Below are 12,153 nucleotides of genomic sequence, written 5' to 3'. Positions count from 1 at the left end.
AGCCTCTTTCCCAACGGTATTTTGATATTCTCAAGTCTGTTCTATCTTTAAAACAGAACATAATAACAATAACAAACCACACACTCCCTGTCTTTTCTCTCCCTTTCAGAGCCAAACTTATTTTCATCTATAACATCCTGAACACGCTATGCTCTGATGTAATTTTTCTCCATTCCATAGAACTTGCTTTCACCAAGGGCCTCTATGACTTCCATATCGCAGTGGGCATTTGTCATTCCTTGTGGAATTTGTCATTCCTTGTTGCTTTGTGACCACTGCAGCATTTGATGCTGTTTACCACTCCTTCCTTCTGGAAATGCTCCCTTTCCTTGGTTTCCTTGACAGTAGCCTCCTTGTTTTCCTTCTCTGCCTGTGATCATGCCTTGTCAGTCTCCTTTGCTAGATGCTTCTCCATGATCCTTTCCTTAAACAATGTTCTTCAGGTCACTGTCTTGACACTCTTTACGTTCTACAGCCTTTGTCTAGGACACCCCAGTCACTCACATGGCTTCAGTAACCCAATGAATTGATGAATTATGTTATCTATATTTCTAGCTTAGCCAGACTTTATTTGACATTTATACTTGGCTGTCACAAAGATGCCTCCATCTGAAAATGTCCAGAACAACTCACTATTCCTAATACCTGCCTTTGCCACCACCTGTTAAATGTGCTCTTCTTCAGTGGTCCTCTCTCAGTGAAAAAACTCCCATCTTTACCCAGTTTCCCAAGACAAAAACTAGCAAATAATTCCTATACACCCTCCCCACCTTTTCCTCATTATACTCAACCAGTTACTTAGTCTTGTGGTTCTGCTTTGAAATTCTCTCTCAAATGTGCCCACTTTTCTCTATCCCCACTGCCACAATCCTGTTTCAGGCACACATTCTTAAACTCCCGAACTACCCTAACACCATTCTCATTAGCCTTCTGCATCCCTCTTCAGTATATTATCCACACTGCGGGTAGCATGATCTCTTTAAATGCCAACTTTATTATGTCATTCTCTTTCCGTGGTGCACCCTATAGGATTAAGTCAGTAAATCTCTCACATGGATCACTGTGCTCGGCAGCTAGACTGCCTCACGAGCTCACTTGATGCCAGTATTTACTCCCCTTCTACCCTCCAGTCTTACTGTACTTATTTTCAGTTCCTCACACCTGCTGCACTTTGGGGTTTTTTTTTTTTTTTTTTTTTTTTCTTATCCTATTCGCATTACCTGCGATATTTTCCCTCTTCCCTGTCCACCTAGCTAATTCTTACTTAACTTTCAAATCTCAGCTTCAGCTGAGCTTTTCTGACCCTGTTTTTTAATTTAATTTTTATTGTGTTAAAATATACATAATTTAAAATTTGCATTTTAACTATTTCTAAGTGTATAGTTCAGTAGCATTGAGGACATTCCATTGTTGTGCAATCATCACCACTGTCCATCTGCAGAATTTGTCATCCCAACTGAAGCTCTGTACGCATTAAGTACTAACTCCCCACTTTCCCCCTCCCCCCAGTAACCACTGTTCTACTTTCTGTCTTTGTGAATTTCACTACTCTAGGTACCCTGACCCTTTATTAATATGCACCCACATCACCCTCCACTTCTTTTGTGAGAAGAACCATGGTTTTTTTGCTGCTGTTTGTTTATTAAAGAATCTTCAGAGCTTAGCAAAGTGTCTGGAACATAAATAAGTGCTTGATAGGTATTTGCTGAATCTGATTGATAGGGGTCTGAGGACTTAAACCTGGGAAACAGCATTTTGTAAGATTATTCTAATTGTAATTATTAAATTTTAAAAGAACAGGACTTCTTTGGCATTTACTTACATGTATTTACCTCTGTGTAGGAGAAGATGGTGGCACGTGGTTTCTTGATCTGAAAAACAAAGGCGGGAATGTTGGGTCTGGAGAGCCCTCTTATCAGGCAGATGTGGTGATGAGTATGTCTACTGATGATTTTGTAAAAATGTTTTCAGGTGAGTTTTCAATTTTATTAGTTTACCTATTGTTCAAGGAAAAATTAGTTCTGACATTTTACTTTTATCCCTTTCCAAATAATAAAGACTCGTAAATGTTCATAGCAATGGCATCTTAGTAGCTGTTTATATTGAAGATCATGCAGTCTTGGGAAGGCTATTCTTACTACTGCCTCTACTGCCACTTCTGCCTCATCCAACAAATGGGGAATAGATGTCAGAGTTTCCTTTTTGCATTACTGAGAAGTTAATAATAAAATGTTGGGAACAGAGAGATAATTCCAGAGGACTACGGGGGCTTTATTCTACTAGTTGGACTACAAATGTATTTCTAATAACACCATAGTCCCTAGAGGCTCTGAACTCAGTAGCAATTCACTTATTGAGAGTAAGGCCATGCTTTCAGTCTTGCCAGCTGTTGTAATGGAAACAGAGACCAGCCTTCTGCTGTGGCCCAGTGACTCTGCTTTCTGTGGAATCCCTAATCTGGAGGACCTTTTGCATTATTTTCTAGTCTGCCCATTTTCTTCTCTAACAGTGCCAGAAAATTTAAGGGTAATTTTCTCTATTCTTTACTCTTAGAACACTACTCCAAATGGTAAATTAACAGAAATTCTAAAAAATTAGAAGCAGCACCTTAAACTAAAGTATTACAACATCCTAAGGAATCTTTTATGCAGTGGATTATAAATGTTTTTATACTTTGTTCTGTTTTAATCTTTATAATCTCAGGATCACAGTGTATTCTGTGCCCTCTGAGTCTTGTTTTTCCAATTTGAATCAAGAACACTGATGGCCTAAATTCTGAGCCTGTCTGTATGTGATATACTAATGATCAAGCTTTCTTTATCTTTTCCTTTTTTTGTAGTAGTGTTAAATGTTCATTGTACAAAAATTAGAAAATACACAAGAAAAATGAAAGTAAAATTATTCTTTTTTTTGGCATCTGGCTGGTACTGGGATCTGAATAAAATTATTCTTTATTACACCACTGAAAGATGACCATCAGTTAGTTTGGTTTAGCATCATATATATGTATTTTTGTGTGTGTGTGAATGTATATAAATATTTGTGTGCTTATAAAAACAGGATCATACCATTACTACTGTTTGGTAATCTTTTTCACTTAGCACATTATAAACATCTTTCAATGTTAATGAATAATTATCTCTTTATTCATTTAAAAAATTTTTTTATTGTTTTAGTGTTTCAACTATTTCTCCATAGAGCTTAAACACGGTGCTTTGGATACACTCAGTAAATGCTCAATAAATGTTTGGTAAATCTGAATCTTATAAATATATAAATTTTAAATGTAAGGACCATTTAAGATAAAAATTTATTGTCAACTTATAATCTGAAATAAGAGTAATTATATCTAATATTTATGATAATATTTATTGTACTTATGTTTTATAAACAATACTCCCAGCAGTCCTTTGAGATAAAATGTTTCTCTTTTATAGAAATGGAAACTGAGACGTAGATGAATTAAATAATAAACCTGAGGTCAGATAGTGAATGAGTAAATGCTGGAGCCAAGATTTGAATACAAGCTAACTCCAAAGCTCATCCTCTTAGTTATTATGCTGTTCTGCCCTCCAAAGGTGAAAGAGTCAAGTGACTTCTTTAATTTACATTTTACTTATGTAGCATAAACTTGAAACAATGGACTTTCCATTTATATCTTTCTGTGAATGTGCTCTTGGATTAACTGGGAGAGGTCAGTCAGCTATATGACTAATTTGTAAAAATCATAAATTATTGTTATGAAGTATATTTTATAACAACAATTTAGATTGGGAGCAAGTGAGTTTGCTTTTGCTTCTTATATCTCTTCATTCTTACTGTTTATCACATCCGCTTGTCTTCGAATGGGCACAATTTAGAACTGTATTTTAAGAATTCTCTTTTAAGAAACCATAGCCATTTCTATGGCCTAATTTATATAGTGGATACATTATAAATATAAAAACTTGAACAACTAGTAATCATATAATCAAAATCTCTCCTTTTGGCCAGTAGAGGCCACTGTATGGTAGAGCAGTATGATAGAAATGAAATAAATTGCATAATATTACTTTACCTGAGGAGGGATGTATATACACATATACTGTATATGTATTACATTGTGCTTAACAGCTGTGTTTTTTAAAGTTTTTTAAATAGTATTGTCAAGGTTTAATTTTCATACCGTAAAATCCATCCACTATAATGTACCTAATTTGTAGTAAATTTATAGAGTTATACGGTCCTCACTCCAGTCCAATTTGAGAACATTTCCATCACCCTCAAAATGTCTCTTTGCAGTTGATCCCTATTTCCTCTCCCCACCCCCTCCCCAGCTAGCCAAACACTAATTTGCTTTCTGTCTCTATAGATTTGCTGTTTCTGGACATTTCAAATAAATGGAATCAAACAGTCTTTTGTGTCTGGATTCTTTCACTTAGCTTTTGAGATCCATCCATCCATGTTGTAGCATGTATCAGTAGTTCAGTTCCTTTTTAGTGCTGAATAGTATTCCATTGTATGGATATATACCACATATTGTTTATCTGTTCACCAGCCCATGGACATTTGTCTTGTTTCAAGTTTTTGGCTATTGTGAACATTGCTACTATGAACATTCTCTTACATGTATTTGTGTAGATGTGTGTTTTCATTTCTCTTGGGTAGATTCCTAAGAGTGGAATTGCTGGGTAATATGGTAAGTTGATATTTAACTCTTTAAGAAACTACCAGAGATGGCCAGTTAACTTGGCTGGTTAGGGCATGGTGTTACAATGCCTAGGTCAAGGGTTTGGATCCCCATACCAGCCAGCCACCAAAAAAAGAAAAAGAAAAAAAACAAAACTACCGAACTGTTTGCTAAAGTGGCTGCACCATTTTTACATTCCCATCAGCAATGTGTGAAGGTTCCAGTTTATCTACATCGTCACCAATATTTATTATTGTCTTGTTTATTATAGCTGTTCTAGTGGATGTGTAATGGTATCTCAGGTGGTTTAATTTGCATTTCCTTAATGATTAATGATGTTGAACATCTTTTCATGTGTTTCCTAGCTATTTACATTTGTTGTAGTGTCTATTCAAAGCCTTTGCTCATTTTTAAATTGAGTTGTCTTTTTATTACTGAGTTGTAAGATTCTTTATAAATTCTAGATGCATGTTCTTTACCAGATATGTGATTTGCAAATATTTTCTCCTAGTCTGTGGCCTTTCATTTCATTTTCTTAATAGTATCTTTTGTATTACAAACGTTTTTATTTCTGATAAAGTCTAATCTTTCATTTTTTCCTTTTACAGTTCTTGCTTTTCCCCCAAAGTATTTTATTCTTTTTTTATGCTACTGTGAGTGGAATTATTGTCTTAATTTTATTTTTGAGTTTCTTGTTGCCAGTATACATAAACACAATTAATTTTTGTGTATTGATTTTGTATCCTGTGAACTAACCAGTGAAGCCGTTTGGAGCTGGGATTTTTTGTGGGAAGATTTAATTACTAATTCAATTTCTTATTATATGTCAATAGCTTTTCTCTTTTTTTACAGCTTTATTGAGATATAATTCACATACCATCCAATTCATTTTCATCACCTCCAAAAGAAACCCATTTGGATCCCATACTGGCCAGCCACCTTGCCTGCAAAAAAACAAGAAACCCCATGTCCATTAGCTGTCAAGCTTATGTTCCTCTATATCCCTACCTCCAGCTCTAAGCAACCACTAATGAGCTTTCTATCTCTACAGTTTTCCCTATTCTGGACTTTCCAGTGAACACAATCATATAATATGTGATCTTTTGTGACTTTCACTTAGCATAATGTTTTCAAGTTTCATCCTTGTAGCAACATGTATCAGTGCTTCATTCCCTTTTTTTAAAAAGAATTGAGATGGGGCTGAGCCCGTGGCACACTCGGGAGAGTGCAGCGCTGGGAGCGCCACGACGCTCCCGCCGCAGGTTCGGATCCTATATAGGAATGGCCGGTGCACTCACTGGCTGAGTGCCGGTCACAAAAAAAGACAAAAAAAAAAAAAAAGAATTGAGGTGAAATTCACATAACTTGTGATTAACCATTTTAAAGTGTACAAATCAGTGGCATTTATGCCTTCACAATGCTGTGCAACCAACACTTCTCTCTAGTTTCTAAACTTTTTCATCACCCCAGAACACCTTGTACCATTTAAGTATCCACTCCCCACTCCCAACTCCCTCTGGCAACAACTAATCTGCTTTCTCTCTCAGTTGATTTACATATTCTGGATATTTTATGTAAATGGAATCATATAAGATATGACCTTTTCCATCTGGCTTCTTTCACTTAGCATTATGTTTTTGAACTTCATACAAGCTGTAGCATGTACCAGTACTTCTTTTTATGGATAAATAATATTCCATTGTATGTATATACTGTAATTCATTTATCCATTCATCTGCTGATGGACAGTTAGGTCATTTCAAGCATTTGGCTATCATGAATAATGCTGCTATAAACATTTATATACAAGTTTCTGTTGGACATATGTTTTCATTTCTCTTGGGTATCTAACTAGGAGTGGAACTGCTAGGTCCTATGATAATTCTATGTTTAATTTTTTAAGAATTGCCAAACTGTTTTCCACAGTGCCTGCACCGTTTACTTTCTCACCAGCTGTGTACTAGGGTTTTCTGTTTGTCCCTATCCTTGCCCTCACCAACACTTGTTATTTTGGAGGTTTTTGGGTTTTTTTCGATTTTTATTACAGTCATCCTACTGGGTGTGAAGTGGTATCTTGAGTTTGGGTTTGCACTTCCCTAGTGACCAGTAATATCAAACATTTTTTCATGTGCTTAATGGTTACATGTATATCTTCTTTGTAGAAATGTCTACTCATATTCTTTGCCCATTTTTAATTGGGTTGTTCGTCATTCTATTATTGAGTTTTAAGAATTTTTTATATATTTCCAGATGCAAGTTTCTTATCATATATATGACTTGCAAATGCTTTCTCCCATTTTTTGTGAGTTGTCTTTTCACTTTCTTGATGGTATGTATATTTTGAAGCACGTAAGTTTTTAATTTTCATGAGGTCCAGTTTATTTTCTTTTGTTGCCTATGTTTTTACTGTCATATCTAAGAATCCTTTGCCAAACTAAAGGCTATAAAGATTTACTCCTTTATTTTTCTAAGAGTTTTTAGTTTTAAGTCTTATATTTAGATCTCTGATCCATTTTCAGTTAATTTTCCCCTAGGATATGTGGTAGGGATCCAACTTCATTCTTTTGTGTGTGGATATCCAGTTATCGTAGCACCATTTGTTAAATAGACTGTTCTTTTACGCATGGAATGGATTTGTTGAAGATCAATTGACCACAGGTTTATATGAGTTTAGTTAAAGCTATAGATGTATGGGTAAATTTAGTATAGAATTACCATATAACCCAGGATTTCTACTCCTAAGTATATACTCAAAAGAATTGAAAACAGGCACTCAAATAAATGTATGCACATGTTCATAGTAGTGCCAAGAGCCAAACGGTGGAAACAACCCAAAGGTCCATCAACAAATGGATAAGCAAATTGTGGTATACACATATGATGGAATAGTATTCATCCCTAAAAAGGAATGAAGAATTTGAAATAAAAGGAATATGAAATATTTAGAGTAGGTTAATCCATAAAGACAAAAAGTTTATTGGTGGTTGCCAGGGTCTGGAGGGGGGGGAACTGCTAAAGCTGAATACCTACAGAGTTTCCTTTTGGGGTGGTGAAAATGTTTTGGAACTAGGGAGAGGTGGTGGTTGTATACAACATTGTGACTACTTAAATGCTACTACATTGCTTCTCTTCCTGTTCTCATAAGAGCATTAATTCCATCGTGGGGGCTGTACCCTCATGGTTTCATCTAAACCTAACTCTTCCCAAAGGCCCTACCTCCTAATGCCATCACACTGGTGGTTAGAGCTTCAAGATGTGAAGTTGGGGCGACACAGATATTCAGTCCATAACACTAAGCAAAGTCTTCCTGTATTCTTCCCACAACCTCTTGAAAACTTTTCTGCTTTGTTAAATGTATCAGATTATCTGGCAGTCCACTTTTTCCTGGAGCCCTTTGTGTTCATGTTACAATCTAAACCTGTAGCTCATTAAGCCTGCTACACAGCTGTTGTCCTAGGAATTCCTTTCTCTCTCTCCTGTGTTGAATCTCCTATTTCCTGGATCCCATGTCTTCTCTGTTACATCCTCATTTTGGTGGAACACTTTCTCCAATAGCTTCATGAGAAAAGATACATTAGAGGTAATTTTTTGTGTACCTGAAACTACTTTTATTCTGCCAACACTCTCAGTATTGGTCCGGGTAGAGATTTCTGGGTTGCAATTCACTTTCCCTCATAATTTTGAAGCCATCGCCCCATCTTCTAAGAATACTATTAAGACTTTGATCTATTCTTTTTTTTTTTTTTTTTTCTTTTTCTTTTTTAAAGATAACCGGTTAGGGGATCTTAACCCTTGACTTGGTGCTGTCAGCACCACACTCTCCCAAGTGTGCTAACCGGCCATCCCTATATAGGGATCCGAACCTGTGGCCTTGGTGTTATCAGCACCACACTCTCCCACGTGAGCCACGGGCCGGCCCCCTTGATCTATTCTTCTTAATCTTTCACATTGATCTTTACCCTTTCTGAAAGCTTTTGGAATCAATAGGATCATCTCTTTATCTGTGGTGTTCTGAAATTTTACAGCAATACAAGGTGGTATTTTTTTCTTTCATATTCCTTGGTACCTGGTAGGCCCCTCAGAAATTTTCTTATTTATTTGATAGTTCTAACTCTGTTTTCTCCTTTCACACTTTATAGAGAAAAAGTTAGATTTTTCTGATTTAATCATCCTTTCTCCTATTGTACATCTCTGTATAACTTTGTTTACTTTCTAGGCAATTGACTATCTTCCTACATTTTAATATTGTCTATCAAATTTTTAATTTCCAAGAGCTCACTCTTGTTTTCTGGTTGTTTTTCTTCTCTTACTGTCGCCTCCTCCCTCTACCCAGTTCCCCGTCTTTCTCTCCTGTTACTGCCCCTCCCCCTCCCCCTGCCCCTTGCCCCCCCTTCTTTACCTCCTCCTCTTCCCTCTTTCTTCACTCACATCCTATTTTAATACGTTGTTGTATTATCTTTTCTTATCTCTGAAGACAGGGATTTTGGAATTTTTAATCTGTTCTTCATTCACTTTAGTTTCTTTCTTCTGTGCCTGCATTCTCTCTGATTCCTCCAAGATGCTTTTATCTGTGTTTCTGTTTTGTTTTGGTTTTGGTCTTATTTGATGCCTATTCATCTCTGTGGACAAGGGTCTGTAAAACTTATGGGAAGCTGTATATGTGGTGAGTGGGGCTTGTGGACTGGTAGGCTTCACTGTAGAGTGGCAGAGCAGGGAGCCAGTTATTTAGCTGAAGGACACCCAGATGTCAGTGTTTGTAAGTTTGGGGAGGGGCTTTTCTGTTTCTTCAAAGAATAAAGATCTTTTAGTATCTTCCATAAATCAAAGTTACCCCTTAATCTATTATTTGTAAGTTTAGGTGTTTTAACATCATGTTTTCTTGAAGTAGTACATATGTCAGTTTATTCATTATAATAAAGGAGTTGAATTTGATTCTTTCTATCTAACCAATCTATGAGGCTTTACCCCTATTTAGAATAATTTAAAGTTATTTAATATTTCAACATGTATATAATACATCAACCCACACACTTTTTCTACAGAGAACCTCTGTGTGGCATGGGGGTGTGGATTACAAATGTACCAGACACATATTGTCCCTTCTAGGAGATATGATCTATATATAAGTTAGCATAATGTAAGGCAGAAAATCATAAATGAGAGTCACACACACCTGGCCTTGAATTATAGGGCTACCAGAGGAGAGGGTCTGGGGAGGTCTGATAGCTGACCTCAACCCACCCTGGCCTACAGGTCTTGACTCCACCTCAGGAGAGAATTCAAGAGCAGAGTCAGAGTAGAAAGCAAAAAGAGCTTCAATGTACAGAGTAAGAAATACACACTTCACAGGGAAAGTGCAGGTTGGCTCCTGAGGAGTGAGCAGCAGCCACAGCAAGTTTAATACAAAAGTAAGAAATACACACTTTGCAAACAGTGCAGGCTGGCTCAAAAGAGTGAAGATCAGCCCGCTAAAGGCAGATTTAACACAAAAAGTAAGAAATACACACCTCACGGGCAAAGTGCAGGCTGGCTCCAGAGAGAATGAGCAACAGCCCCACCTTCATCCTGGATTCCACTTTTATAGTTTGGCTACTATACATATATTTGCCATCTAATGAATATTCAACTAAGGGGGTGGTTCCCAGTTATGTAACATAGCCTTGCACAAGTTTAGTTGGTCTCTTTGGAGCATACTCATTGGTCAAATTCCACTGAAAACACTTAAAATATGCTAGGTGCTATCTAGTGGAAGGTCTCTCATAGGATAAACTCCTTTCTACCGAGCATGCTCAGCCACTGGAATTACATAAGTCTGCCTCCCATGGTCTCAATCTCCATATGTTGGTACCAAAGATAGGTGCAACAAGCAACAGTAGCTCAGGACTCAGAGGAGGGGCTTGAGTCCTTGGGGAGTGGTTTGAAACCCAGGGGAGCGGTCTGAAATCGGAACCCAGGAAAACTGAGCAACTCCCATCTCAGTAGTACAGCCACATACAAGCTGTGTGAGCTTGGGCAAGTCACAGTCCTCTCTGAGCCTCAGTTTCCTCTCCATGGAGCTAATATTTATTGTATGTTGGTATTAGCTACAATTCTATTTTTATGCTCACATTTTTTATACCCTGGCTTTTCTGTGATTAACACAGTGCTTGTACATAATTTTGTGTTCATACAGTATACGTTTAATAATCATTTCTTAAGAATATTTTATGTATTTTCACCAATTGAGTTTTTGAATTTAAACTTGAAATGTTAAAAGTTTAATGAACTATAATAGATTAGAAAATTAAGTAGATTGAAATAGATAGTATTTGTTTACCAGAATTCATTTCAGCACCATGTATCCTTAGTGTACTGTAATGAGTATATAAATACTGCCATCTTCAGCTTTTTGCTATAATCTTTTGCTGATTGCTGTTTTTGTGTTATCTCTTTAAGATGTTGTTAACATCTAAGTCTAGGAGTTGGGATTCCCAAGATACTGATATATAAAATGCTGTAACAGAAATATCTGTGCTTTCGAGATATATAAAACCCAGGAGATTCTTTTTGTAATGCATGTTCTTGAAGCAGTATATACCTAAGGGCACTAATGGTTGCTTTTCTCTCTCTGAATTTGTCATTTTAGGGAAACTAAAACCAACAATGGCATTCATGTCAGGAAGATTGACAATTAAAGGAAACATGGCCCTAGCAATCAAGCTGGAGAAGCTAATGAGTCAGATGAATGCCAGACTGTGAAGGGAAGAAAAGAAAATGTTTACTGCTGTGCTCAAAAAGTAAAAAACTCAACAGTTAAAGTCTTATGTTTGTTTTCTTCACTATTGTATCAAGGATATGTATGTTTGTTTGTTTTGGAAAAAAGTAGAATTTCTATATCATAAGACTTGAAAATGTAATTAAAACAGCTAGCTTATTAAACATAAGCTTCATTAAGTGGAATTCTAACACATTCTGTTTTTTATATTTCAGGGGTTTTGCCCTCTGAGCCTTATATCTCATTTGCTGTCTTTCAAGAAGAGTATTATGAGCAACCAATCAGGGTCAAGCAATAAAATCAGCTCTTTTGAAAGCTTATTCTCATGTAAAATGAAGCTAGTCTGTTTTTAAATTTTTAGTTATAGATTGTATAATAATGACGATTTTAATGATGTTTTGGATTTTTATATGCTTATTTTAAAGGAAATCTCTACAGTGTATTTCACAGAAATCACATAATAAAATACTTAATAAATACTTGTGAAGACTAAATGAAACAAAACAGTTTTTCATTTTGTTAACTACCTTTTAAGGTATAGTTATGTATAGAAAAATATTATTAATGTAATTCAACTAATTTCAGTATGTACCCTATTTAAAAGTATGTTTAAAATGTCCTAAAATAAAATAATCATCTCCCCAGAAGTATGCATGTGGTTACAGTGTTTTGAAATTACATTAAGATAGATGGGGTGGTTATGTGCTGAATTGTGTACCCCCCAAATCCA

General features: G+C 36.1%; 1 protein-coding gene across 3 annotated transcripts in view; it reads left to right on the top strand.

Moving 5' to 3' along the window:
- Positions 1-11,934, top strand: part of HSDL2 (hydroxysteroid dehydrogenase like 2) — a 65,438-nt gene extending 53,504 nt beyond the window's left edge. Inside the window, exons 10-12 of one of the 3 annotated variants that reach the window (XM_063081956.1) lie at positions 1,843-1,971; positions 11,295-11,445; positions 11,639-11,929. In XM_063081956.1, the coding sequence (XP_062938026.1) occupies positions 1,843-1,971; positions 11,295-11,407 (242 nt within the window). In that variant the 3' untranslated portion in view covers positions 11,408-11,445; positions 11,639-11,929. Of the gene's footprint in view, positions 1-1,842; positions 1,972-11,294 lie in introns of all 3 variants that reach the window. The other 2 variants (XM_063081957.1, XM_063081955.1) reach the window with 2 other exon arrangements.
- Positions 11,935-12,153: the final 219 nt, after the last annotated feature.

This window comes from Cynocephalus volans, chromosome 17 (assembly GCF_027409185.1).
Source record: "Cynocephalus volans isolate mCynVol1 chromosome 17, mCynVol1.pri, whole genome shotgun sequence".
In the NCBI taxonomy this organism is placed as follows: Eukaryota; Metazoa; Chordata; class Mammalia; order Dermoptera; family Cynocephalidae; genus Cynocephalus; species Cynocephalus volans.
The sequence above is the reverse complement of the archived record's forward strand: the minus strand, read 5'-3'. Positions and strand labels throughout refer to the sequence as shown.